General features: G+C 36.1%; 1 protein-coding gene across 1 annotated transcript in view; it reads left to right on the top strand.

Moving 5' to 3' along the window:
* CUNH8orf34 (chromosome unknown C8orf34 homolog) overlaps positions 1 to 27,126 on the top strand; it is a 412,431-nt gene that overhangs the window by 151,526 nt on the left and 233,779 nt on the right. The window contains 1 exon segment of the mRNA XM_040487647.1: positions 12,718 to 12,884. Within this exon segment, the coding sequence (XP_040343581.1) occupies positions 12,718 to 12,884 (167 nt within the window).

The raw sequence follows: 27,126 nt of genomic DNA, 5'->3' as shown, positions 1-27,126 counted from the left end.
ATAAAAATATGTACCGTACGTTCAAGCAGTGATAAGTGACAAGACGGAAAATAAACCAGAATAGGAAGGAAGAAAATGGACAAAGGACACTCTTTTTCATGAGAAGTCCAAGAACAAAGAAATAACCTTGATATTGTCAGATTTTAGCTGTTGTAGACATGATAGAAAATATGTGATACATATGTCAGAGACTAAGTCAAGCTTAGTAATTTAGGGATATTCTAATGTAAATTTTAAGCAGAAAGAATGTTGATTAATGGAAAATTAATCTTTCAAAGGAATCAAAAACAGAAGCCTTAAAAATATCTAAAACAAACGTATCTTATGACTCACTCATTTCTTTTTGAAAGCCAAAATGGCATATAACTAAATCACACATTTATTACAGAATGTTGATAGGGCATTTTGATAAGTTCAAAATTTGTTATTTCTCATTTATTTAGGAATTCATTCATTTATTTCTTTAGGAAATACATATCCTAACTCAAGTTATTCTTTTATGAAACTCATTACTAGTCACCTGTGGAATCATAGACTCATTGGTGGACTCTTCCTAGGCAGTCAACACGTAATCAGTGTCTGGGATTCATAGCCTAGCAATGTCTTCATGACCAAACCATGTATTTTAATAAGACTAAAGGAAACACTTCCTTCAACCTTTATGAAAATTATCTTGGTCATTGTTGGCTGTTGAATAGGAATTACACATTTATAATCTGCCCTTTGTTCCTCATCTTTGACAGCCCAATCTACATATTTTCCTTATCCTGTTTCACTACCAATATATTTCCTGGATTTTTGTATCTCTCAAGTTGGAAGACTCCTATAGATCTGCTTAAATTAATTCTTACTTTATTTAGTGTGTTTAAAAATGGAGTTTAAAAGAAAAAGTGATTTATTATTTATTGAGCATTAACACAAGGTAATGTGCTAGATACTGCATGAGACCAATATGAAAAAGAACATCATAGATTCAAAATACAGGTATTTACTTTCAGATGAGTAGAATGACAAGGAAATGTGTTTTATTTCTGCAGCTCAGCACCCACAGTGCCTGTGTATGTATATATATATATAAAACACTTAGTGTCTGCTAAAGTAATTATGAAAACTTCACATAGGGGCGCCTGGGTGGCTCAGTTGGTTAAGCATCTGACTTCGACTCAGGTCATGATCTCATGGTTTATGAGTTTGAGCCCCATGTTGGGCTCTGTGCTGGCAGCTCGAGCCTGGAAGCTGCTTCGGATTCTGCATCTCCCTCTTTCTCTGCCCCTCCCCTGCTCGTGCTCTGTCTCTTTCTCGAAAATAAATAAACGTTAAAAAATTAAAAGCATCACATGTAAACATTAAAAAAAAACAGAACTCTTACGCATAAGCCAAAATGCGACAATGAAGTGTGAAACTTTTTATGATCTCTTCAACGACCTGGACGTTAATGCAAAGAGAGTCCTTTAATTTCTGCCTAGAGACAAGAGAAAGGGCACAGATTCTGCCTGCGAGGCTATAGTGGCGAACTAAAGAAGCTTAGGAGGTAGGTTAAGAGAGGAATAATCTTTTTTTTTAATTTTATTTTTAATTTTTTAAAATTTACATCCAAATTAGTTAGCATATAGTGCAACAATGATTTCAGGAGTAGATTCCTTAGGGCCCCTTACCCATTTAGCCCATCAGCCTTCCCACAATCCCTCCCATAACCTTCAGTTTGTTCTCCATACTTAACCCTCAGTTTGTTCCCCATCTTCTGTTTTGTCCCCCTCCCTGTTTTTATATTATTTTTGTTTCCCTTCCCTTATGTTCATCTGTTTTGTCTCTCAAAGTCCTCCTATGAGTGAAGTCATATGATTTTTGTCTTTCTCTGACTGACTAATTTCACTTAGCATAATACCCTCCAGTTCCATCCACGCAGTTGCAAATGGCAAGATTTCATTCTTTTTGATTGCCGAGTTATACTCCATTGTATATATACCACATTATCTTTATCCATTCATCCATCGATGGACATTTGGGCTCTCTCCATATTTTGGCTATTGTTGATAGTGCTGCTATAAATATGGGGGTGCATGTGTCCCTTTGAAACAGCACAACCTGTATCCCTTGGATAAGTGCCTGGTAGTGCAATTGCTGGGTCTTAGGGTAGTTCTATTTTTAGTTTTTTGAGGAACCGCCATACTGTTTTCCAGAGTGGCTGCACCAGCTTGCATTGCCACCAACAGTGCAAAAGAGATCCTCTTTCTCCGCATCCTCGCCAACATCTGTTGTTGCCTGAGTTGTTAATGTTAGCCATTCTGACAGGTGTAAAGTGGTATCTCGTTGTGGTTTTGATTTGCATTTCCCGGATGATGAGTGATGTGGAGCATTTTTTTATGTGTCAGTTGGCCATCTGGATGTCTTCGTTGGAGAAGTGTCTATTCATATCTTTTTCCCATTTCTTCACTGGGCTATTTGCTTTTTGGGTGTTGAGTTTGATAAGTTCTTTGTAGATTTTGGATACTAACCCTTTATCTGATATGTCATTTGCAAATATCTTCTCCCATTCTGTCAGTTGCCTTTTAGTTTTGCTAATTATTTCCTTTGCTGTGCAGAAGCTTTTTATTTTGATGAGGTCCCAGTAGTTCATTTTTGCTTTTGTTTCCCTTGCTTCCAGAGACGTGTTGAGTAAGAAGTTGTTGCGGGCAAGATCAAAGAGGGTTTTACCTACTTTTTCCTTAGGGATTTTGATGGCTTCTTGTCTTACATTGAGGTCTTTCATCCATTTTGAGTTTATTTTTGTGTATGGTGTAAGAAAGTGGTCCAGGTTCATTCTTCTGCATGTTGCTGTCCAGTTTTCCCAGCACCAGTTGCTGATGAGACTGTCTTTATTCCATTGGATATTCTTTGCTGCTTTGTCAAATTAGTTGGCCATAGCTTTGTGGGTCCATTTCTGGGTTCTCTATTCTGTTCCATTGATCTGAGAGTCTGTTCTTGTGCCAGTACCATACTGTCTTGATGATTACAACTTTGTAGTGTAGCTTGAGGTCTGGGATTGTGATGCCTCCTTCTTTGGTTTTCTTTTTCAAGATCGCTTTGGCTATTCAGGATCTTTTCTGGTTCCATACAAATTTTAGGATTCTTTGTTCTAGCTCTGTGAAGAAGGCTGGTGTTATTTTGATAGGGATTGCATTGAATATGTAGATTGCTTTGAGTAGTGTCAACATTTTAACAATATTTGTTCTTGCTATCCAGGAGCGTGGAATCTTTTTCCATTTCTTTGTGTCTTCTTCAATTTCTTTCATAAGCTTTCTATAGTTTTCAATGTATAGATTTCTCATCTCTTTGGTTAGATTTATTCCTAGGCATTTTATGTTTTTTTGTGCAACTGTAAATGGGATCGTTTCCTTGATTTCTCTTTCTGTCATTTCATTGTTGGTGTATAGGAATGCAACCGATTTCTGTGCACTGATTTTATATCCTGCAACTTTGCGGAATTCATAAATCAATTCTAGAAGTTTTTTGGTGGAATCTTTTGGGTTTTCCATATAGAGTGTCATGTCATCTGTGATGAGTGAAGTTTGATCTCCTCCTGGCCGATTTGGATGCCTTTGATTTCTTTGTGTTGTGTGTCTGATTGCAGAGGCTAAGACTTCCAATACTGTGTTGAATAACAGTGGCAAGAGTGGACATCCCTGTCTTGTTCCTGACCTTAGGGGGAAAGCTCAGTTTTTCCCCATTGAGGATGATATTAGCATTGGGTCGTTCATATATGGCTTTTATGATCTCGAGGTATGCTCCTTCTGTCCCTACTTTCTTGAGGGTTTTTATTAAGGAAGGATGCTGTATTTTGTCACATGCTTTCTCTGCATCTGTTGAAAGGATCATATGGTTCTTGTCCTTTCTTTTATTGATGTGATGAATCACGTTGATTGTTTTGTGGATATTGAACCAGCCCTGTATCCCAGGTATAAATCCTGCTTGGTCATAGTGAACAATTTTTTTAAATGTATTGTTGGATCAGGTTGGCTAATATCTTGTTGAGGATTTTTGCATCCGTGTTCATGAGGGAAATTGGTCTAGGTTCTCCTTTTTAGTGGGGTCTCTGTCTGGTTTTGGAATCAAGGTAATGCTGGCTTCATAGAAAGATTTTGGAAGTTTTCCTTCCATTTCTATTTTTTGGAACAGTTTCAAGAGAATAGGTGTTAACTCTTCCTTAAGTGTTTGGTAGAATTCCCATGGAAAGCCATCTGGCCCTGGACTCTTGTTTTTTGGGGAGAATTTTGATTACTAATTCGATTTCCTTACTGGTTATGGGTCTGTTCAAATTTTCTATTTCTTCCTGTTTCAGTTTTGGTAGTTAGTGTATATGTTTCTAGGAATTTGTCCATTTCTTCCAGATTGCCCATTTTATTGGCATGTAATTGCTCATAATATTCTCTTATTATTATTTTTATTTCTGCTGTGTTGGTTGTGATCTCTTCTTTCATTCTTGATTTTATTTATTTGTGTCATTTCCTTTTTCTTTTTGATCAAACTGGCTAGTGGTTTATCAATTTTGTTAATTCTTTCAGAAAACTAGCTTCTGGTTTCATTCATCTGTTCTACTGTTTTTGGTTTTTTTTTTGTTTTTTTTTGGTTTCGATAGCATTAATTTCTGCTGTAATCTTTATGATTTCCTGTCTTCTGCTGGTTTTGCGTTTTATTTGCTGTTCTTTTTCCAGCTCTTTAAGGTGTAAGTTTAGGTTGTGTATCTGAGATCTTTCTTCCTTCTTTAGGAAGGCCTGGATTGCTATATACTTTCCTCTTAGGACCACCTTTGCTGCATCCCAGAGGTTTTGGTTTGTGGTGTTATCATTTTCATTGACTTCCACATACTTTTTAATTTCCTCTTTAACTGCTTGGTTAGCCCATTCATTCTTTAGTAGGATGTTCTTCAGTCTCTAAGTATTTGTTACGTTTCCAAATTTTTTCTTGTGGTTGATTTCGAGTTTCATAGCATTGTGGTCTGAAAATATGGACGGTATGATCTCAATCTTTTTGTACTTACTTCGGCCTGATTTGTGTCCCAGTATATGGTCTATTCTGGAGAACGTTCCATGTGCACTGGAGAAGAATATATATTCTGCTGCTTTAGGATGAAATGTTCTGAGTATATCTGTTAAGTCCATCTGGTCCAATGTGTCATTCAAAGCCATTGTTTCCTTGTTGATTTTTTGATTAGATGATCTGTCCATTGCTGTGAGTGGGGTGTTGAAGTCTCCTACTATTATGGTATTAGTATCAATGAGTTTATGTTTGTGATTAATTGATTTATATATTTAGGTGTTCTCACATTTGGTGCATAAATGTTTATAATTGTTAGGTCTTCTTGGTGGATAAACCCTTTGATTATGATATAATGCCCTTCTGCATGTCTTGATACAGTCTTTATTTTAAAGCCTAGATTGTCTGATATAAGTATGGCTACCCTGGCTTTCCTTTGTTGACCATTAGCATGATAGATGGTTCTCCATCCCCTTATTTTCAATCTGAAGGTGTCTTTAGGTCTAAAGTGGGTCTCTTGTAAACAGAATATAGATGGGTCTTGTTTTCTCATCCATTCTGTTACCCTATGTCTTTTGATTGGAGCATTGAGTCCATTGACGTTTAGAGTGAGTACTGAAAGATATGAATTTATTGCCATTATGATGCTTGTAGAATTGGAGTTTCTGGTGGTGTTCTCTGGTCCTTTCTAATCTTTTGTTGCATTTGGTATTTATTTATTTTTATATATATATTTTCATCTTTTCTCCCCTCAGAAAGTCCCCCTTAAAATTTCTTGCAGGGCTGGATTAGTGGTCACAAACTCCTTTAATTTTTGTTTGTCTGGGAAACTTTGTATGTCTCCTATTTTGAATGACAGCCTTGCTGGATAAAGAATTCTTGGTTGCATATTTTTCTGATTCAGCACACTGAATATATCCTGCACTCCTTTCTGGCCTGCCAAGTTCTGTGGATAGGTCTTCCCTTGTAGGTTAGGGAATTTTTTTCCTTTGCTGCTTTCCTGATTCTCTCCTTGCCTATTTTGTGAATTTGACTATGATATGCTTTGTTGATGGTCTGTTTTTGTTGAATCTAATGGTGGTCCTCTGTGCTTTCTGGATTTTGATGTCAGTGTCTTTCCCCAGGTTAGGAAAGTTTTTCGCTATGATTTGCTCACATAACCCTTCTACCCCTATTTCTCTCTCTTCCTCTTCTGGGACCCCTGTGATTCTGATGCTGTTCCTTTTTAATGAGTCACTGATTTCTCTAATTCTTAAATTGTGCTCTTTTGCCTTAATCTCCTTCTTTTTTTCCACTTCATTATTCTCCATAAGTTTGTCCTCTATATCACTGATTCTCTGTTCTGCCTCATCCATGCTTGCTGCCACTGCATCCATCCGTGAATGCAGCTCAGTTACAACATTTTTAATTTTATTCTGGCTATTTTTTACTTCTTTTATCTCTTAGAAAGGGATTCTAATCTATTTTTGACTCCAACTAGTATTCTTGTTATTGTGATTCTAAATTCTGGTTCAGACATTTTGCATGTATCTGTGTTGGTTAAATCCCTGGCTGTCGTTTCTTCGTGCTCTTTCTTTTGGGGTGAATTCCTTTGTTTTGTCATTTTTAAGGGTGAAAAGGAATTAATGAGGTAGAAAAATTAAAATTACTAAAATAAAAATTAGAAAAATATGAAAATTAAAAAATTATACACACACACACGCACACACACAAATCAAATAAGTGATGCTAGATTCTAGGTGTGTTTTGATCTGGGTGTTGAAAGTGGTTTGACAGATTAGAGAAAAAATAAGGGGGGGGGAGAAAAAAAGGGAAATAGTTTGAGAATTTGAAAAAAATGAATACACTGAAGTAGACTAAAATGAGATGATGGGAGTAAAATAGAATTTGAGAAAATATACACAAAAGTAAAGAATGATGTGGAAAATAATTAAAGAAAATCAATGAAAATTAAATATAAATTTGAATCTTTTCTTTTTCTGTATTCAAGAAAAAGAAAAGAAACGAAAAAAGAAAAAAGAAAGAAAAAAAAGGAAAACATTTGAGAATTTGAAAAAGTGAATACACTTTGGTAGACTAAAATAAAAGGATGGAAGTAAAATAGAATTTGAAAAAATTTACACAAAAGTAAAAAATATACTAATAAAAATTAAAGAAAAATATTTTTAAAAAAAATTTTTTTTCAACATTTTTTATTTATTTTTGGGACAGAGAGAGACAGAGCATGAACGGGGGAGGGGCAGAGAGAGAGGGAGACACAGAATCGGAAACAGGCTCCAGGCTCCGAGCCATCAGCCCAGAGCCTGACGCGGGGCTCGAACTCACGAACCGCGAGATCGTGACCTGGCTGAAGTCGGACGCTTAACCGACTGCGCCACCCAGGCGCCCCTAAAGAAAAATATTCTTAATGAAAATTGAAAATAAAAATGAGTTTTTTCTTTTTCTGTATTCAAGAAAAAGAAAAGTGTAAAGAGAAAAAAAGAGAACATTGAATAGGTGGACCTGCTAACAGATTGAAGTAGGACTGAAATTACTTCATTTTCCCCTAGAAGTCAGTCTATGTAGGCTTCATAGTCCATAAACTAAGCTGGTGGTGAGACTTGTGTTCTTGAGGAGGGAAGTTGGCCCAGTTGGGTGGAGCTCAGTGTAATGGCTCCGCTCTCCAATAGATGGCGCGGCTATCCTGCTGGGCTGGATTGTTGCGGCGCTGGTAGGTGCATATGCGCATGCGCGGGAGCCGTTAAAATGGCACCACCCAGCTATCTTGTCTGCTCTCCTGGGTCAGCAATCGCGCACCCATCCTCTGTCTTCAGCTTTCGTCTACTCACCGCTTTTTCACCGTTTGTGACCAGGCCCCAGGCAGTACCTTTCTCCCGAGTTTTGTCTCAGATGCGGCTGTTTTCCCCGGCCCCTTACCTTGAAGGACTGCGGCTTTGACCCGTTCCGTCCCTCTGTGGGAGGGTCTCACCAAGCATTGGCCAAATATCAGCTGCACCCAGGAACGCTTGCTAGACCCTGCTGCTGCCGGTGCCCCGAGACCACGGCCAGGTGCCAGCCCGCCCCAGGAAGAGTTCGCGAGATACTGTAGCAACAGCATTTCAGGGATGATGGAAAATCACAACACACATCTGGCACCAGGCTTCAGCCTTAAGGACCTTGTTCCAGCACCAGCGAATGTGGCTGTTTTCTGGGGTCTGCTGGGACCAGGTGGCTTCAACAGTCTCTACCAAATGTCCTTCCGCTTCTCCCCGTGTGTCCCGAGAACCTCCCGGACCCCACTCTGTTCCTGGGGATTCTCCCCTCCCACCAGAGCACCACCAGGTATCGAGCTGTGGAGTTGCAGCCTTTGCGCTCCCCTTGTTTACAGTCTTAATGGAATTTAAACCCTCTCCTTTCTCCTTTCTCCCTTTTTAGTTTGGTCCCTGCGGCTGTTTCCAATTGTCCACTTTCTCTCCAGCTGCTTTTTGGGGAGGGGTGCTTTTCCCGTATTCCGCCCCTCCCCCCGCCCGAACTGAGCTCTCTCAGCTCAAAAAGCACCTCCCTTCCTGCACCTTCTCGCTCTGCTCCCCAAGTTCACTTCTCTGCGCTGCGTACCTGCTGAATTCTGTGGTTCAGGTCGTGAAGATCGTTGTATTAATCCTCCAGTCAGTTTTCTATGTGTGTAGGATAGTTTACTGTTGGTCTGGTGGTATTTCATGGACATGAGACACACAAAAAACTTCCATGCTATTCCAGCATCTTGGCTCCTCCCCCCAGGAATAATCCATTTTTCCACCAAAGAGAGCAAGCACATGGGGTCAGATAAAACTAATACCAATCTTTGTCCAGAAACAAGCATATAAAATGCAATGCAGCAGGGTCAGGCACCCAGGGAAGGGTGGGGTCAGGAGGAAGAGAACAAATGGTAATTCAGAATACAGGCCGTCAGGACGGGAAGGAAAGTTCCACCTGGAGAGAGAGGCTGAGGGAGGCAGGTGGCCACTTTAAGCCATCCTTTTCCCATTGCTCTGGTTTAGAATTTATCTTTTTAAACCAAAGTAAAATGGAGTTTTGGAGTATATTAACACCTCATTGAAGTATCAACTGTTGTTCTTTTTCATAAAGCCTCTTTGTGGTTCCGTTTCCTTCTCTGTGGGATGATACTGCTGAAGGAAGCATGCAGATATCCAGGATGCTGCCTGTTGTATTCTCTGAACACATAATGGTATTAATTACTATTTAGTGACTGCTCCAGGTGCTTTATATCTCTTAATTCATTCCATCCTCATGAAAACATTATTATCTGTAATTTAGGAAGGAGGAAACTAAATCCCAGAGTAGTTACGTCACTGTCCCAAGATTGTACAGCTATTAAGTAGCTGAGCCAGTCTGTCTTCCTCCAAATTCCATGCACTTCAGTGCTGTATGCAACCTCCCTTCAGGAAGGACTTCTAAGAATCCCCTTATCATTCAGGTTTAGGTTCGAAGTCCAGAGTAGAGGGGGCCCAGGACCCTACATGCTGTCAGAAGGACCCTAATCCCACCTTTCCCCATTTCAGTCACCACTTGTCTGCATTACGAGCTCTGCTTCCCAGTAGCAGGGTACTCTTTTCTCTCTAATGGTGCCGTTTTCACTTCTGTAGTCTATAGGTTATGGAGTTGGAAAAGAGGAAGGTGTCATCCTTGCTCCCCTTTCCTGCTTGCAGATCTTGCTGTCTCCTTTCCCCCTAAAAAAGTCTCCAGTTCTGTATTTCTTGTTTCCAAACATGCTAATCTTACACCACCTCTCATAGCAATCGTTTACCAAATCCCAGGTCATTCCTCTTTTCCTAAATAATGCATGCATCTGGCTCATTGTCACATTCCCCAGCCCCCTCCCTATCTTGGTGAAGTTAGTATCCACATTAGTGATTCTTTCCCAAACCTAGCCTCTCCTTCCTTAGTCTGCTCTTCACCACTGATCGTGAATTCCACCCTACTTTAGTCACTTATCTTCTCTGTCATATCTAAGCCTCATTATTATTAAGTGCTAACCCATAGTGTCAATTTCAGGCATTTCACTCTCTGACTATACCTCCTATCTTTCTAGTTTGTTCCCACTAGTACCCAACTTTAACTGGGACCTAGATATACTGGTTCCACTCAGTTTTTCTTGCCCCTCATCCACCTTGTTTTCCTCATTTTTCTCCTTATACAGCTTCTGGCTTGGACCCATTATTGTAATCTATTTATTGGGTATAACCCTATTTCCCCTACCTCTCTTTTCCTTTGTTTTACTTACGTGGTAAAACTCTACCCTATTTAAATCTAACTCTGACTATTCCATGGCTGAACCGGCACAGGCTAGAGAAGAACACATGGCCACACCGGCTGGTATCACTATGAATCCATGACCACCAAACTCTAGGAGGTCACTGGTCCTGCCCAAAGATACTCTGGGTTCATCCAGTCTGTTCACATGTCCACACTCCTCAATGACGATTGCATGCCTTGTCTTGTCTCCTCAAGCCTCTGTCCTTCCTCCCCAGTCCTTCTGTTCAACTGATGACACTTCCAGGAACGTGAAGGTTCTGGTCACTCTGGAAAACAGTTTGGGAGTTTTATATATAAAACTAAACGTGTAAATACCAAACTTGTCTCGGGTAAATGAAAACTTATCTTCACACAAAAGCAAGTATATGAATGTTCATAGCCAAAAAACTTAACCCCTATGTCCTTCAATATGTGAATGGCTAGACAGATTGAAGTACATGCATGCCGTAGCAAAGAAAGGGAATGGACTCTTGATACATGGAACAGCATGAATGAATCCTTAGGTAATTAGACTGCCCGAAAAAAAATACTAAAAGGTTACATAGATACCCTTTGTATAATATTCTTGAAATGAGAAAATTGTAGGAATGGAGAACAGACTCGTAGTTGCCAGAGATTAGGGATGGGGGAAAAAGGGGTATGGAGTCTGGTGGGAGTGGCAGAAAGGGCAGGTTGAGGGCACCTTGTGATGTTTGAAATGTTCTGTTTCTTGATTCTGGTGGTGGATACATGATACACAAATCTACACAAATACTAAAAATATCGGGAACTAAATACACACGCAGAGGCATACACACACAAATGAGTACAATTAAAATGGGAAATCTGAGTAAGATTAGAGAATTGTATCGTTGTCAGAAAACTATTGTACAGTAGTTTTAGAATATGATACTGTTGAAGGAAACTGCGGAAAGGGAGGGTGCACAGGATCTCAGTGTATCATTTCTTAGAACTTCATGTAAATCTGTAATTATTTCAAAGCAAAACAAATCAATTAAAAATGTTAGTAATCTGTTAAAAACACCTTGAGATTTTTGACAGTCCATCTCCCCCCAACTATCTTTCAGCAAAGGGCATTAGTATCCACTGGTGGGCCTTGCCTGAACAGTTACTATGTTGGTGGTTGTGAAATGGTGATTTTCTGATTCTACCATTCCTTCTACATTTATTAACTAGCATTAACCAGGACAAACAAAAGGCTTTTCTCTGCCCCTCTTTCCCCTGACCTTCTCTTTCATATCCACCCTAACTTTGAGGTGAACCAATGGGGTTGGACTGATTGATCTTTGCCCACTGATGACATACAAAGTCATTTTGCTGTTTCCATCCTCTTCTTAGACAATGTCGAACCTAGTACGGCTGTTAAGAGAACTTGAAATGTTCTGATCTGTGCCATGAAATTTATCTGGTTGGTTCTTTATTTTTGTTTTTTTACCACACTCCTTCTACATTTTGGCCTGGTGGCAGTGGGGACCAGGCATGTAACCCACTTGCCTTATGGACTGTCCTTCTGAATACCTTTAGAAAGATTATGTTTTCATCTTGCCTGGGAGAGATTTCCTCTACATCATGTGTTTTTCTTTCATGAAGAGACATTTGCCATTTCCTTCCTTTGGGCAATAATATGAAAAGAAATTGGATTATAGAGAAAAGATGAACTTTGGAACAATTTTTTAACTATATGTGATTGTTGTTTGGACTTATAAGTTGTCCAATCAGATACTGTCTTGAGAAGTTGGGGGAGAGGGAACCATGAAAGACAGAGAATTTACCCAAAGGAGCCTGGCTTTATGACAAAGAAACTCCTCCAAATTTACAAAGACTCTTTAAACTCAAAGAAACTGAGAAACATTTAATTGCCAGTTTTGGTTTCATCTTTTCTTCTACCTCATCCTAACCCCATATCTAGGCAGCCCGATAGGAATAGTGAGGAAAGTTATTTCAGTTATAGAAACTAGCGTTTTCATTTTAAAATAGTCTTGTGATAGTATAATAGTTATCCCGTTACATGTGTTTTGCTTGACATGCATTTGTTCGTAGATCAGGGATTTTTACATAATAATCTGGACTTTCTGCCTCCTCTTTTTAAAAAAATCAGAAAAAAATGCATCAACAGTGGGCTTTAATAGTGACATGGCTGATTAGCACCTCCTCCCTTAAAAGGGGCAGGAGTTACAGTTTGCCATGTTTCTCACCAATACCTACTTGGAAGATTGTTTATGAGGTACCAAAGGATGTCTAGGAAAGAAGATAGTCTATATTTCCCTCATCCTTGGGAAAAATTTTACTAATATGACTATAATTTTGCATAGCAAAAATTGAATGAAAGTTTGGTTGCAGATTTTCTTTATTTACCACAGCTAATTGATAGTGTTGTCATCATTGAAAACTAACATTTAAATATTTCTTCAGCTTAAAGGTGGAGCCCAAGACTAAAGGATTAAAACAGCAGCAACAGCAACATAAGAAACTTCTGGCAGCAATGCTCTCTCAAGATTCTTTTGAGTCTCTCCATAGCCCTACCCCATCTGTAACAGAAGAAGATATTGATAATGAAGATGATGCAATGGAATTGCTGGGTAATTTTAAAAATTAATAATTTCTCTCTCTCTTCTTCTCTGGCATTGTAAAAATGTGTAGTGATTTAGAGATTTTAAAGTTTTTGAATAGTTTTGTCCTGGGGAAAGACACCATTTAACACATATTTTATTTACATTAGAATTTCATGAAGTTGCATGTAAGAATGAAGTTGAAATGACCTAAGCATGTGAAGTATTTATTAGACTGTATTTTATCTTTGTATATGCAGCACTTTACCTTCTGACTCTTTAATCAAGCTTTATTCTTTGTGCAATTGTGATAAAAATTCAAGTCTGTCTGCTTTATTCTCTGATTATGATTGCCTTGATCACATCTTCTGTCTATAAAATATATCCAAAATACATATTTCAGCCCTCATTCCAGAGTGTCCCCTATTGTTTCAAGGATGTTTTAGAAAAATAGAGTAAAATTTAAAGGGACAGATAGTAAATTAGTGTTTTGTGTCTTCCATAAATGACAGGAAAGTTTGCAAGATTTCAGTGTTTTTATAGGCTCGTTACTTTCATGAAAACCTTATTAGTGTTGTATATGTAGGGAACCCTTTATATCTTAAATGAAGTAAATGTATGTTTTTATTTCACCATAAATCTCTGGATAGTAGTTTTTTTTTAACTGAACTTTCCTTTTATCCTAAATAATTAGAATAATTTTTGAATACTTTGTAACCATATACTAAAGTGAATAAATAATGTAATCATTCAAAAATTGCAAATAAATTTAACATAGAATAAGGAGTCTCAGAAACATACAGACATTTAAAATTTTTTTTTTTCTAAATGAGCTTCCTGGGTTTTAAGTGTTCATGGCAGCAAAATACTATGATTTAAAAAAAAAATACTATGATTTAAAAAAAAAAAAGATTTAAAAAAAACACCTCTGCATATACCTAAAGAGGTGTTACTTACTCAATGATGGCAGGTTCATCACTGTTTTCTGATAATACTGAATTCATTCCAGCATTGAGGAGACTGTCATGGCATTTTCACTTTATATTGTTCATCTTTTTTTTTTTTTTAAGAACAATTAAGTCTGAGTATTTTTTTTTCAAGGAATCTCATCTCCCCACCTCCAAATCATTGATGTGGCAGATATGCCAGATGTTGTGGTACCTTCCCCAACTTCAATTCAGGAAATGTTTTTCTAAGCATTTACCTCATGCTAGGCACTGAGCTCTGTCGTAGGATCATAATAAAACAATCATGGATTCTGTTTGCAGGAACTTTGCATTTCTTAGTGTTTGAGATAAAAAATGTAACTACATTCATGTAGTTCTTGCTACAGGTGCTAATGTGATTAAGCACACAGTTTAAATAGGGATAACACTTAATGCAGAGGTAGAGGATGATGATCAAGGAATGTTTCATAGAGAAGCTGATTCTAGCGGTGAGTTGAGTCCTAGAGGACAAGTGGATGGAAGTTCAGCAGGCAGAGTGTAGTCATTAGCCTTGTAGGTTTGCTCTTGTACGAATGGACTCTTTTGCAGTTGTGCTCCATGACTGAGCTTGTAAATTGTTCCTTTGCTTTGGTCGTTAACAGTGAAGGGGTCAAGGTCTGAACAGTGACTGTCACTGGCAGGGCCAGGACGTTGTTCATATAACATCAACGTTGGCTTTTTGGTACATTGACGTTGAATTGTACAGGTATTGTTCTCTCTCCCATCCATTGCGTGACTGACGGCTCTTGATCAGTTGATATCCACAGGAAGGAAATTATACTTACCTTGCAAAGATAATCTTTTGAAGAAATCTAGGCATGCTCAGAATCACTTTGGATTTCCTGATAGCATCGGGAGTGTCATGTTAGAGTGGAGGAAATCATAAACTTCAGTGACGATTGAGGGGTTCTTTAAGGAAACTCAGGTGTCAGTGCTGGTACATCCTAGATCGCAGCTCCTTAAAGTTTCTAGTCTCCCAAGCTGAAGACCAGAGGGTTGGTTTTTTGAGACTATCTAATGTGAGCCATTAATAGCTGGTCCTCATGGTTTTTTTTCATTTAGACGTTGTAGCCTGTGGTCTGAGCGAAGTGAAGAATGAAAACTAGTTGACAGTTTGGGCTTTCTCCATGGAACTCCATATATCTTAGCATAGGCAGCTGGTAGTGTACTAATGCTGGTCTCCAGATTATGAGATTTGTCTGCAATAACATGGAATGTTGCAAGTGTGCCAGGCTGTCCTCCGAAATAATGCCATATGCAATCCTGTTGCCCCGTGTCTCAGTGAACAAAGGTCATGTAGCAGAAAATTGTACCTGAACGATTGTTTTACCCAGAAGTTCATTAATTATGTAAAATGTTATTTAGGTATGAAATATTTGTCTTTAAGATGCAAATACACTTATCCATTCAATCATTTAGAAAATATATATTTAAAATAGAGACTCAGTTTTCTTCAAAAGTAGTGTGCATAAATTCATGACTTACAATGTTACATATACCTGTATCTAAGATGATGGTTCATCTCTTATATGAAATCAAACCAGGTGTACATGAAAAATTTCAGTTGATGTAAGTTACAAATTTTTTGCAGTCATGATGTAGTAATGGATGAACTATTAATATGGATGAATATGGGTATAAAATAAATTGATAATTTAGTTATTCAGTTTTAAGACTTGACGTCTTCAATAGCCATGTATGTCTCTCTTAATATTCTGTTAGATTTCAAGTCCTACACTAATCAATTGATGTGATACTGATAAATCAATTTAGATACTATAATACTTACTTTTCCAGTCCTTTTAATATTAGATTTTCATAATTTTGTTTATTATTGAAGAATTTTAAGACGATATTTTTTGAAACCCTGATCCTAGAAAAGCATATTATATGTATATATTTGAGGAAAATACAAATGCTGAGTCCCTGAAAATTTATTTGAAATCAAATTTTAGTTCATAGAGTCATTGTAAAAGGCAAGAGACTATTTACAATATATTTTGCACATCTGCAACATTGTATAGAATGAGTTTGCTATAGTTTATGTGGTTTCTTGTCTTGTTATCTATATCAGGGATTAACTGGCTGAAAAATCTATATGCATGAAAAGTAGTATGTATTCTTTGTGAAGTGATAATTAAATGAGAAGTATAATTATTAGTTAATGTTAATGGAACAAAGGATTGTTGTTAAGTAAAATTGGTTGAAGGGGAAGGGGGAAAAGAGCCTTTTAGTTGAAGAAGTAGAGGTCAGTAAAACTTCTTACCTTAATTCATTTGTAAAGGAATCTAGCATTATTAATACATACTGATTAATATTTAACTCTCCACAGTTGTTTAATTGTATGTTGTTAGATTTCTACTCCCAGTATATTGACATGTGAAAATATAGTACATACGGCATCTATAAGTTTTTAAGTAGATTAAATATTTACTGTAAGATTGCTTTAAATCCTATTTGTAAATTCATAGCACAAAAGTAGCTTAATATGGAATTAATATATACCAGAGAACAAAATATCCAAATTTCTGGAATTTTAAGAACTAACAAATTTAAGCACCAGTGAAATTGGTGCTTTCATTGCAGAAGACATAGAATAAAATATCTGCCAACTCACCTTAAATATGTAGTTCTCATCTTCAAATATAAGATATTCTGAAATATTTTAGTAACTGCTGGAAATTAATGATCATGATTATTAAATTTGCATATTTTTGAAAGTTATTAAAATTAATTATTTTTCAAAAATGGAGAGACAATTTACAATGGTACAGCAAGAGATTTATAAAAAATGCCTATATTTTACTCCACTAACTTTCACAGAAAATTTGAGGAGCTTCACTAATTTCAAAGATATTTCAACTTGTAAATGTAAGTTCATTTTCACTATATGCATTTTTCATTTTATTTCTGATGAAAAGCTAATCGCAGTTATGTGCTTGATTACCATGAATATAATTTATACTTATTTGGAAATATCAGAATTATTTGAAAGGCACAAGTGTTATTCTTACATATTTTGGTATAGGATATTACAGAAAAAAAATTTTTTTTGGCTTTCTCAGAATTGATGATGAGGCAAATATATAAAAATCAAATTTCAGAGATGCTACAAAAGGAAAACAGCATTAGTCATGATTTATACTTTCTGATCTTAGCTCATATCATATAAAAATTAAAACTAACATTGTATTACCAAAAATAAGCAAGGTGATTGTAAGTATATTTTATTTGCTTTAAACTTAGTAATTAAGAACAAGTATAATTGTACTGGTATTCTCTGCAGAATATAGTAAATTATGAATTTCTAAAACCCCAATATCTTATCAAACTATGTAACATATAAACTTAATTTTCAAGAGGGACTCATTGCATTAAGGCAATCTTTTGACAAATTCTTTTGCATGTGACCAATATTTATAAAGTAAACATTCATATTCTGTTCCGTTTTTTTTTTTTTCCAGTTGGAGTCTTCTTAGCAGAAAGCATCCATTTTACTTAATTAATAGAAACAGGCATTTCACTTAATGAAAAATGGATGCTGTCATTCAATGATGTTGGATAAAAAAAAGGGGAGAGGGCTTTAAATGTTAAAAAAAAATCTGTCTACCTACCTATCTATATAGCTATATTTTAATGTTATTAAGTATGTGAAATAGTCTAAAGCATACACCATAAACTTTGTTTCCTTTGGATATTCGTATTTGGGAATACCAGGACAACGGAAGAGTTGTCACTTTAAAATGAAGATTCTTTGTTGGGCGCCTGGGTGGCACAGTCGGTTAAGCGTCCGACTTCAGCCAGGTCACGATCTCGCGGTCCGTGAGTTCGAGCCCCGCGTCGGGCTCTGGGCTGATGGCTCAGAGCCTGGAGCCTGTTTCCGATTCTGTGTCTCCCTCTCTCTCTCTGCCCCTCCCCTGTTCATGCTCTGTCTCTCTCTGTCCCAAAAATAAATAAACGTTGAAAAAAAAATTTAAAATGAAGATTCTTTGTAGAAAAGATTCTTTTAAAAAGTCAAAGACTTTCCAAAATTTATATTATATGTAAGGTTGCTTTAAATGCTGCATAGAAATTCATTCAGCATAGTACTAAAATAACTTAATATGGTATTAGTACATATTAGAGATTAAAATATTCCAAATTTGTGGGGTGTTAGGGTATAGCGATTTTGAGCACCAGTGAAGTCAGTGCCCTAAATCTAGAACATACTGAATAAAATAACACCCACATCACCTCAATCTCAGTACCTCTCATTTTTAAATACAGAATATTGTCAGAAATTCCAGTAATTACACTGCAATTGATGACCACAATTACCTAAACATTATAGAAAATCTACACATATATTCTTAAATGTTCACTAAATGAATTAATATAATTGAAAAACTAGAACTTCACACAGATGTATGAAAATATCTTTCACATGCCAAATAATACGTATTAACTCCTGTTGAACCATTTGATGTATTGTAACAGAGATTCTATGAAATGTCTCTGCTATAGAGTTTTGTCCTATATTGCTGAATTCTAACGTCACCTTGCTTTAGAGCCATCATTGTTTGCACAAATGCCAAGTGGGATCAGGTTGAAGTGTTGTCTAAGTGGAGTTGAATAGCACTGTTTGTCTCTCTGGATTACAGTGACAACATTTGAGAAAATCCACTCAGACACATTTTTTTTCATTCAGCAAATATCATGCGCCTGCTATGTGAACAGTGCTAGTTTGTATTAATGTACAGCTCTAGGATTATTGTGTCTTATATTTTTCTAATTACTTGACCTCTTTGGACTTTGAGAGAATGGTGAATCTAGTGCACATTGGCATCTACATAGAACCAAACAATTTGTAGGTTTTTCCTTCAGCTCTCAGTTAGTCTATTGATTAATTCATTCATAGGTTTATGAATTTCTCCACTTATTACATGACTCTGCACATCCCTGGGAGTTAAAGTTTGCATAAATCTGGGCATGTTTCATGAAGTATTAACTACTCAGGGATGATTCTCAAGATTTGGTTTGCTTAAGAATCATCTGAGTAGCTTATTTTAAGTACAATCTCCAGTTCCCTCTGTCCTCAATTTTTGGTTTGTTAGATTTGAATACAGCCCATGAATCACCATTTTCCAACAGGAATGCTCTTCCTTCAGTCTTTCAACAAATTCTGTTGCAGGTGATCTGTACAACATACAATGAGAAACTAATCTGGAAGGTATGGTCAATGAACTTTTTTGTCGTTTGATCTAAGATATCCTGAAGCAAGAGAAATAAAATTGCAGAAAGTATGATTTTTATAATAAAAATAACATGGAATAGAGGCTTCTGAGTTAATCTAGCTTTTTTGAAATGTCTCTTGAAAATAAGGAAAAGTCTTGCTAAGAAGCTTTGGTTACTGTAGTTTGTATGACTAATTATTGCTGTCTTTCTTCCTGATATCATATTTTTTAGGAGCACTTGAAAAGTGAACTGCTAGAGTAGAAAAATTACGTGTTATGAAATGATTCTAGCATAGTCCTGAGGACATGGCTTTGTTGAGATTCTACTTTATCATATTATTCTATTAAACTTTTATTTAGGATTCTTACTTTGCTTTTGTTAGATGTGATTTATAGCCCCCTTCACTGTCTTCTACAAGTACTCGTTTCATGCTTGGAATCACATTTGTGATTCATTTTCTTTATTCTTCATTTGTGTTAATTTCCAACAACATATTGAAATATTTACAAATGATAGCCAGTGTTTACATGTAGAGGTTGCCTTTTAAATAAATATAAGCTTGTATGCCACCAAAAACATACATCATCCTACATTTATGGCATTTAAAAAAATTTTTCCAGTGGTAAAAGTAGATCAGCATAGCAGAATAAAGTCAATAGTTTGAAAATAAAATCTAAACCCACAAGTAAATTATTGACAGTTGTCCTTCATCTCAGTGGTATAACTGTGTGAAAATTCCTTTATTTGAGAGATAGCTGTTTTCAGTATACTTGTAGGTAAGTTGTTTCATACATATTTCTCACTTTGAAATAAGTTACAAGTTCTTTGACATATAACAGTAATATAAGTTAATGTGCTTTTTCATATTTAGGCCGTAGCTTTTCACTGAGTATCTTGCAAAGGTGTGAGCCACATTTATGATGTGATTATGTGGTCTCTGGCCAAGGCACTGAGCTAAAAAACTCTAAGACCAGCTCCAGCCCTCATGTTGCATGTTGCCTTTTGTCACCTGAGCTACCAGTACTTAATTATAAACGCTGGTAACAATATCAGCCTTCCTATTACGTGGGGATGTTGTAGGAAAAAAATGGGATATTCTCTGAAAATGCTTTTATTTTTATTTGTCGTGCCTAACAGCAGGAATATTTGAGAAAGGACACTAGAATTTATAGATGAAACTTTCCTTCCAAATAAATTTAAATCCTCCAACCCCACATACATTTTGTCTAGTTATAAGCACAGAAAAAAAACCTAGCTTTCTTTAACTTTGGAAATACCTACTAAAGTAAATATTGACGTTTCCCACAAGATAATACAATCAAAGACTTGAAGAGGAAGGAAGTAAAGTTACAAGGGTATTTGCAAGCCAATACAAAGCATTATATTTTTATTTTTAACATGGATACTTAAGGGCAGACATCGATATGATTTGGTTAAGAATATAGAACAAATTACTCCACTGTCTTTTCTTCCATATAAATATATAACTTCTAGGATGAAAAGAAAAATATTTTGTGCATACACATGAATGTTCACTAGCAAAAGCTGAGCTGAGAGCAGGAATAGGAGGGAAAATAAAAAATGAGATATATAAGAACTATAAATTTGTATTGTATGTTTACATGCGTCTGTGTAAATAAAACCTTAAAAGTGTTGAAAAATTTATAAGCTTTAAAAACTCTTCAACTATATTGATAACTATGAAAATATTGAAACAGCACAATTTTGATGGTTTTACATTAAGTCATTGTATAAACAAATCACAACCAAGTTGAAAATCAGTATTAATTATTATTAGGGTTTAATTGTTTTTGAAATAAACTTTCCTCTTTCAAATACTTAATAAAATGGTGGTGTTATATACTTCAGGATGATTTGTTTAGCTGCGGTAATGATTTTCATATAATTTGACTGAATTTGAATTAATTTTGTACTCTTTGTAAGAGCCATTTGAAAGTGGTACAAAGTCAATATTCTATTGTATTTTTTTGTGGTTGAAAATATGCAACAGAATGTTATTAACTCAGCAGTTATTTACATTTTAACATCAAAACCAAAAGACATTAAAGAGGTATTAAAACTGTTCTTCTGAATTGTTTAAAACTTCTTGTGTAACTCACAGTAATCTGTTTAGATTTCTATATGTTACAATATCATTGACATCTTATTTAACCATCTTAAATAGAAAGCTAAAATTGTTGAAGTTGAATACTGAATACACGGTAATAATAGTGATCACAGACTTGTCAATTAGTTTCAATATCAGAAAACAATAATTTTTGCAAAGTAAAGCTTCATTCAAGATTTTTTAAGGTTTTTTAGAAATACATTTTTCAAAATCTGAAATGTTTGAACTGGTTCTATACATATGAATTTCTTTTAGAATGAAAATATTATGATTTTCTTTTTTTAATAGTCACATGTTTTATAATTTCAGAAAATATTCTTAATAATGAAAAAAATATTTTTAAAATGCTCTAATGCTTTTATACATGCACTAAAGAACACAATAAGAAAAAAATATGACAGTGTTTTAAAGGTGGTAAATTAAGAGATTTTATTTTACTTTTTAACATTTTGGTTTATTTCTGCAACAGATGATTCAATGACTGAAATTAATATGGAATGAATTTACTTATATGAGACTATAAACATAAAATTCCATGTAAATTTTTAATTTCTTTAAAATTTACTTTTTAAGGAATTGTCAGAAGGGTGTTTTTAGGCCAGCTGTTTTTCATGTTTTAAATGCTGTCATATTTATTTTTTTAATTACCTACATTTGTTTGGATATAGTCTACTTCAGGAATTTAATGTAGAGTATTATATATATGGTAAAACAAAATTTAAATTAATCTAATGAAATTAATTGTATGGAAGAGAGTATATATAATATTAGAAATAAAAACAGCATACATGAGCTTTCTGTTCAGGTAATCCTTGATGCAAGTTTCACCATTGCCTCTTACTAATTCTACAATTTGAGAAAATAACTTGTTACTTTCTAATGTTGGACCCACCATCAGAAAAATGGGAATTTGGCAACACTTACAGGGTTTTGTGAAGATTAGGTAAAGAGTTTGGTGAAGATTAGGTAAAATAACCCCTGTGAAGTACTCAGTGTATCTCATAAAGGACTAGAGATAGAAAAAGGATTTGTTACTATAATTCATACCACTTTTATACCAATTCCCTTCCTGTCTCCATCTAGCCCATGAGATTTAGTACATGTGAAAAAGAAAGTAAGATCGTGGGAATTTGGCCTTGGGGGTTTAAAGTGTTTAGTGTTTTGTCATAAATGTCTCATCTAGGTATGTTCTACATACATGGAAATTATTTCAAAAAATACTTTCCACTTGATATTTAAGTCCTACTTCTAATTTTTTCCCTTTCCTTTAAAAAACACAAACAGGGGACACCTGGGTGGCTCAGTTGGTTGAGCATCTGACTTCAGCTCTGGTCATGATCTCACAGTTCATGAGTTTGAGCCCCATGTCAGGCTCTTCTGAGAGCTTAGAGCCTGGAGCCTGCTTCAGATTCTGTGTCTCCCTCTCTCTCTGCCCCTCCCCTGCTTGTGCTCTCTCTCTCTCATAAATAAACATTAAAAGTTTTTTTTTTTTAATAAAAAATCACAAACAACATTCTCAAAAGAAAATGCCACATGAGACTAAATCTCCCCCAATGTGTTAAAAAGAATCTTGCATTTAAAGACAGTACCCCCATTAGAAAAGAACATAACATTCAAATTTTTCTAATACTTTGAAGAAACTATTTTCAGCAATTTGAAATATTAAAACTTTTTTTAAGTATCAAAACTTTTTAAAAAAGTATCAAAATCTAGGAAATTCTGATTTTTTAATATGTATTTGTTTTTGTTGCCATGTTACTGCCTCCCTGATTTACAATCATTGACATCCGTAAGTCTTGTGGTATAATGAAGGTGATACCTGGTTTGTAGAAACGTGAAGATTTTATTGGCCTCATGAATGCCGACTTATCATGGGAGTAAGATATGTAGCATTCCAAGACTAGCTCAAAGAAGTAAATATTTTCCAAAGCTTGCGTAAGCTATATGCATTTTCATATTATAACGCGTTCTTTTTTTAAGGCATTCTTTTATCTTCTCACAATTCAGAGAATCCATATCCAATAACAAGCAAAAATATCAAGAGAGGAAGGGTAGAAATTTTTTTCAGGCTACAATATGGTGTTCTTATCTTTTTTTTATGGACTTTTGATGTTCATAGTCTGAAACTTTTTCAAGCAGCATTGTTAAGATTTTGATACCATCTGATTCCTAACATCTCCGTGGCTGAGTTAAGGACGTCTTTTACTGGAAGTAGTAGTTAAGATAAGAAAGGTGTCTCTGCTCATATATAGTCTAAATATAAAAGGACCAAGGACCAAATAAACTCCTAGCCACTCTATTTTGATAAAGAAAATTAAGAATGTGAACGGTTACGGGGCGCCTGGGTGGCGCAGTCGGTTAAGCGTCCGACTTCAGCCAGGTCAGGATCTCGCGGTCCGTGAGTTCGAGCCCCGCGTCGGGCTCTGGGCTGATGGCTCAGAGCCTGGAGCCTGTTTCCGATTCTGTGATTCCCTCTCTCTGCCCCTCCCCCGTTCATGCTCTGTCTCTCTCTGTCCCAAAAATAAATAAATGTTGAAAAAAAAAAATTAAAAAAAAAAAAAAAAGAATGTGAACGGTTACTCTCCAATATAAAAGCTTTTAACCGAAAGAAAATTCAAAAACCTATTTTAAAAAAATCAAAGAAGCCCCCCCTCCAGTCAAAAATAAAGATAAAAAAAAAAATTAAAGGTGGGGTGCACCTAGGTGGCTCAGTCGTTTAAGCATCCAACTTCAGCTCAGGTCATGATTTCCCAGTTGATGAGTTTGAGCTCTGTGTCAGGCTCTGTGCTGACAGCTCAGAGCCTGGAGTCTGCTTCAGATTCTGTGGTCTCCCACTCTCTCTGTTTCTCTCTCTCTCCCTCTCTCTCTCTCTCTGTCAAAAATAAATAAAGATTTAAAAATTTTAATAAAAAAGCAATTTTTAAAGAAAACTTAAAGCATCAACTGAAAAAACTTTTTTAATTTTAATGTTTATTTTTGAAAGAGAGAGAGAGCAAGCAGGAGTAGGGGAGGGGCAGAGAGAGAGAGAGAGGGAGACACAGAATCCGAAGCAGGCTCCAGGCTCTGAATTATCAGCACAGAGCCTGACGCGGGGCTCCAGCCCATGGGCTGCAAGATCATGACCTGAGCTGAAGTTGCTGCTTAACCAACTGAGCCACCCCGGCACCCCAGAAGCAACTTGTGTGTGTGTGTGTGTGATAAAGTTCAGATTATTTGCTCATTATTCCACCTAGAAACAAACATGTTGTTCCTTTGGAAATGCTATCTTTGTTTAATATAAACTTTCCAACCATAAAGAGAAATGCCATCAAATATACACATTTATAAGTTTATTTTCTAAATTGTATCATTGTTTCTCATAATCAGGTGTTAAATAATTCTCAGTTTGTGGGAGGGGAGGGAAAGGCATGAAAATGCCTATGTGCTCATTACTGGTCTAATGGCTTCAGGATTTTGCATTCTTAGTTCTCTCTTCCCCTGAATGTTCAAATGTGTATACTATCAACTTATTTCATTGTTTATTGCCCTCCCGATAAGCAAAAAAAAAAAAAAAAAATTGGAACAAAGACTAATTTTTCTCTGGAAAAATGTTGGCAGCCTTTAGCAGTATAAGCTAATTTAGGAGCTTTTAATATCAGATCTTCTGGAAGTCAGTTGTCCTTTAAAATAATATTTATTTTTGAAGGCACCTGGGTGGCTCAGTCAATTAAGCATCCAACTCTTAGTTTTGACTCAGGTCATGACCTCACGGTTTCATGAGTTCAAGCTCTGCATGGAGCTCCGCAATGGTGTGGAGCCTGCTTGGGATTCTGTCTCTGCCTCTCTCTCTCTTTCTCTCAAAATAAATACATAAACTTTAAAATAAAATATTATTTATTTTTGATTATGAAAAGATACATATTCAGGGCACCTGGTGGTTCAGTCAGTTAAGTGTCCGACTCTTGATTTCAGCTCAGGTCATGATCTCATGTTTTATAAAATCGAGCCCTGTGTTGGGCTGTGTGCTGACAGCGTGAAGTCTGCTTGGGACTCTCTCTCTCTCTGTCTCTCTGTCTGTCTCTGTCCCTACCCTGCTCACCCTTACACATGCTCTCTCTCTTTCTCTGTCTCTCAAAATAAATGAACTCTCCCCCCACACGAAAAAAAGATATATATTCAATGTAAAGAGTGTGAAATTACAGAAGTCAAATAAATGTTACCCAGAAATAATTACTGTTAGAATATTTTGGTCACATTTTAGATACTTTCATATATAATGTAGGAAGAATAGTATTATTACGTAGATTTATAATATGAAATGAACTGTCCTTAGTGCTTTCTGTACATTACTTAATAACCACACAATACCATGGAGCAGGTATTATTACTATACTCACAACATAGAAAAGGACCCAAATCCTTGCAAAGCAAAAATTACCTAGATTACATAGTTGATACTCAAGAATCACATCCCTAAGCCTCTGAATCAAACACTAACTGTGCAACAATGCACATTAAAATGCACATTCATATTAACATGTTTATAGTTACTTGCTACATACATGCAGTTTTCACACAATAACCGAAGTTTAAAATTTAACATCAGGGGCTTCTGCTTCCACTTACGCTGGAATAACTGGTATTGGCCTTATCTCTTCACATTTAACAATTATAAAACTAGACAAAGTATATGAGGTCAACTTTTCAGGCACTGGACAAAAAGCAGTACAGGACTTTGAGTCTTACGAGAAGAGAAACAAGTAAGGTGAACCCTATGTTTTACACTGGCTTTTTTCATGGTGACACTTCCCTGCCCATCTTGTGTGGATGAGGAGCTCAAGTGGAGAGTGAAAAGTGGCAGTCTCACTGATTTGAGAAGGAAGAGATTGGAGTTTGTGGCTGTTGAAGCAGCTGGGATTTATGGGACAGTATGCCAACAGAAGGAAACTGAGCAAAGGGTGTGGACATAAATCAACAGGTATGTTCCCTTAAATCCTTAACTGAAACTGTGCTGTTCTTGCATGAAGCAAATTGAGTCTGAGAACTGAATAGAAGAGAGGTCAGACAGAGCTGGAATACGTCAGAGTTCCATCCCAACCAGAGAGGGTAAATGTTCCTAAGTTCATTTATCATTCAGAAGGGACCTTAGAAGCGTCAACCATTAGCAGTAATGATCACACACTGAATTGAGAGTCATTCATAAGAATGAAGGAAAAATTGAAATAGCCCCAGCTTAACAAAGCATAAAACCATGCCTACAAAGGTGAAGTAGGTCTGCCAATAATTTAATTCCTGGCAGTAAACTCAGTATCATTTAGAGAAGACAGTGTAAGCCAGACTTCTTAAAAAGAATCAACCATAATGTCTACCATATAATAAAAATTATAAATAATGCAACACAGTAAGAAAATGTGACCCAAAATCAGGACAAATCAATAGAAGCAGACCCCATTTTACTCAAATGCTGGAATTAGCTGACAAAGACTTTTTAAAAGCAATTATTATGCATATTTTGTGGACTTAAGAGAACTCAAGGAGTAAACAAGAAATTCAGTAGAAAAATTGAAATAAGAAGAACGAAAAGGAATGTCTAGAATGTAAAGGAAAATCTAGAATATCTGAGATTTTAAAAATTAATAGGATTAACAGCTGATTGAACAATATAGAAGTAAGGTTCAGTGAACTTGAAGATGGGTTGACAGAAATTATCCAAACTGAAGATCAGAGATTTATTTTTTTATTTATTTAAAAAATTTTTTTTTCAATATATGAAACTTATTGTCAAATTGGTTTCCATACAACACCCAGTGCTCATCCCAACAGGTGCCCTCCTCAATACCCATCACCCACCCTCCCCTCCCTCCCACCCCCCATCAACCCTCAGTTTGTTCTCAGTTTTTAAGAGTCTCTTATGCTTTGGCTCTCTCCCACTCTAACCTCTTTTTTTTTATTTTTTCCTTCCCCT

This window comes from Herpailurus yagouaroundi, unplaced genomic scaffold (assembly GCF_014898765.1).
Source record: "Herpailurus yagouaroundi ecotype Mexico unplaced genomic scaffold, PumYag 165, whole genome shotgun sequence".
NCBI lineage: Eukaryota > Metazoa > Chordata > Mammalia > Carnivora > Felidae > Herpailurus > Herpailurus yagouaroundi.
The sequence above is the reverse complement of the archived record's forward strand: the minus strand, read 5'-3'. Positions and strand labels throughout refer to the sequence as shown.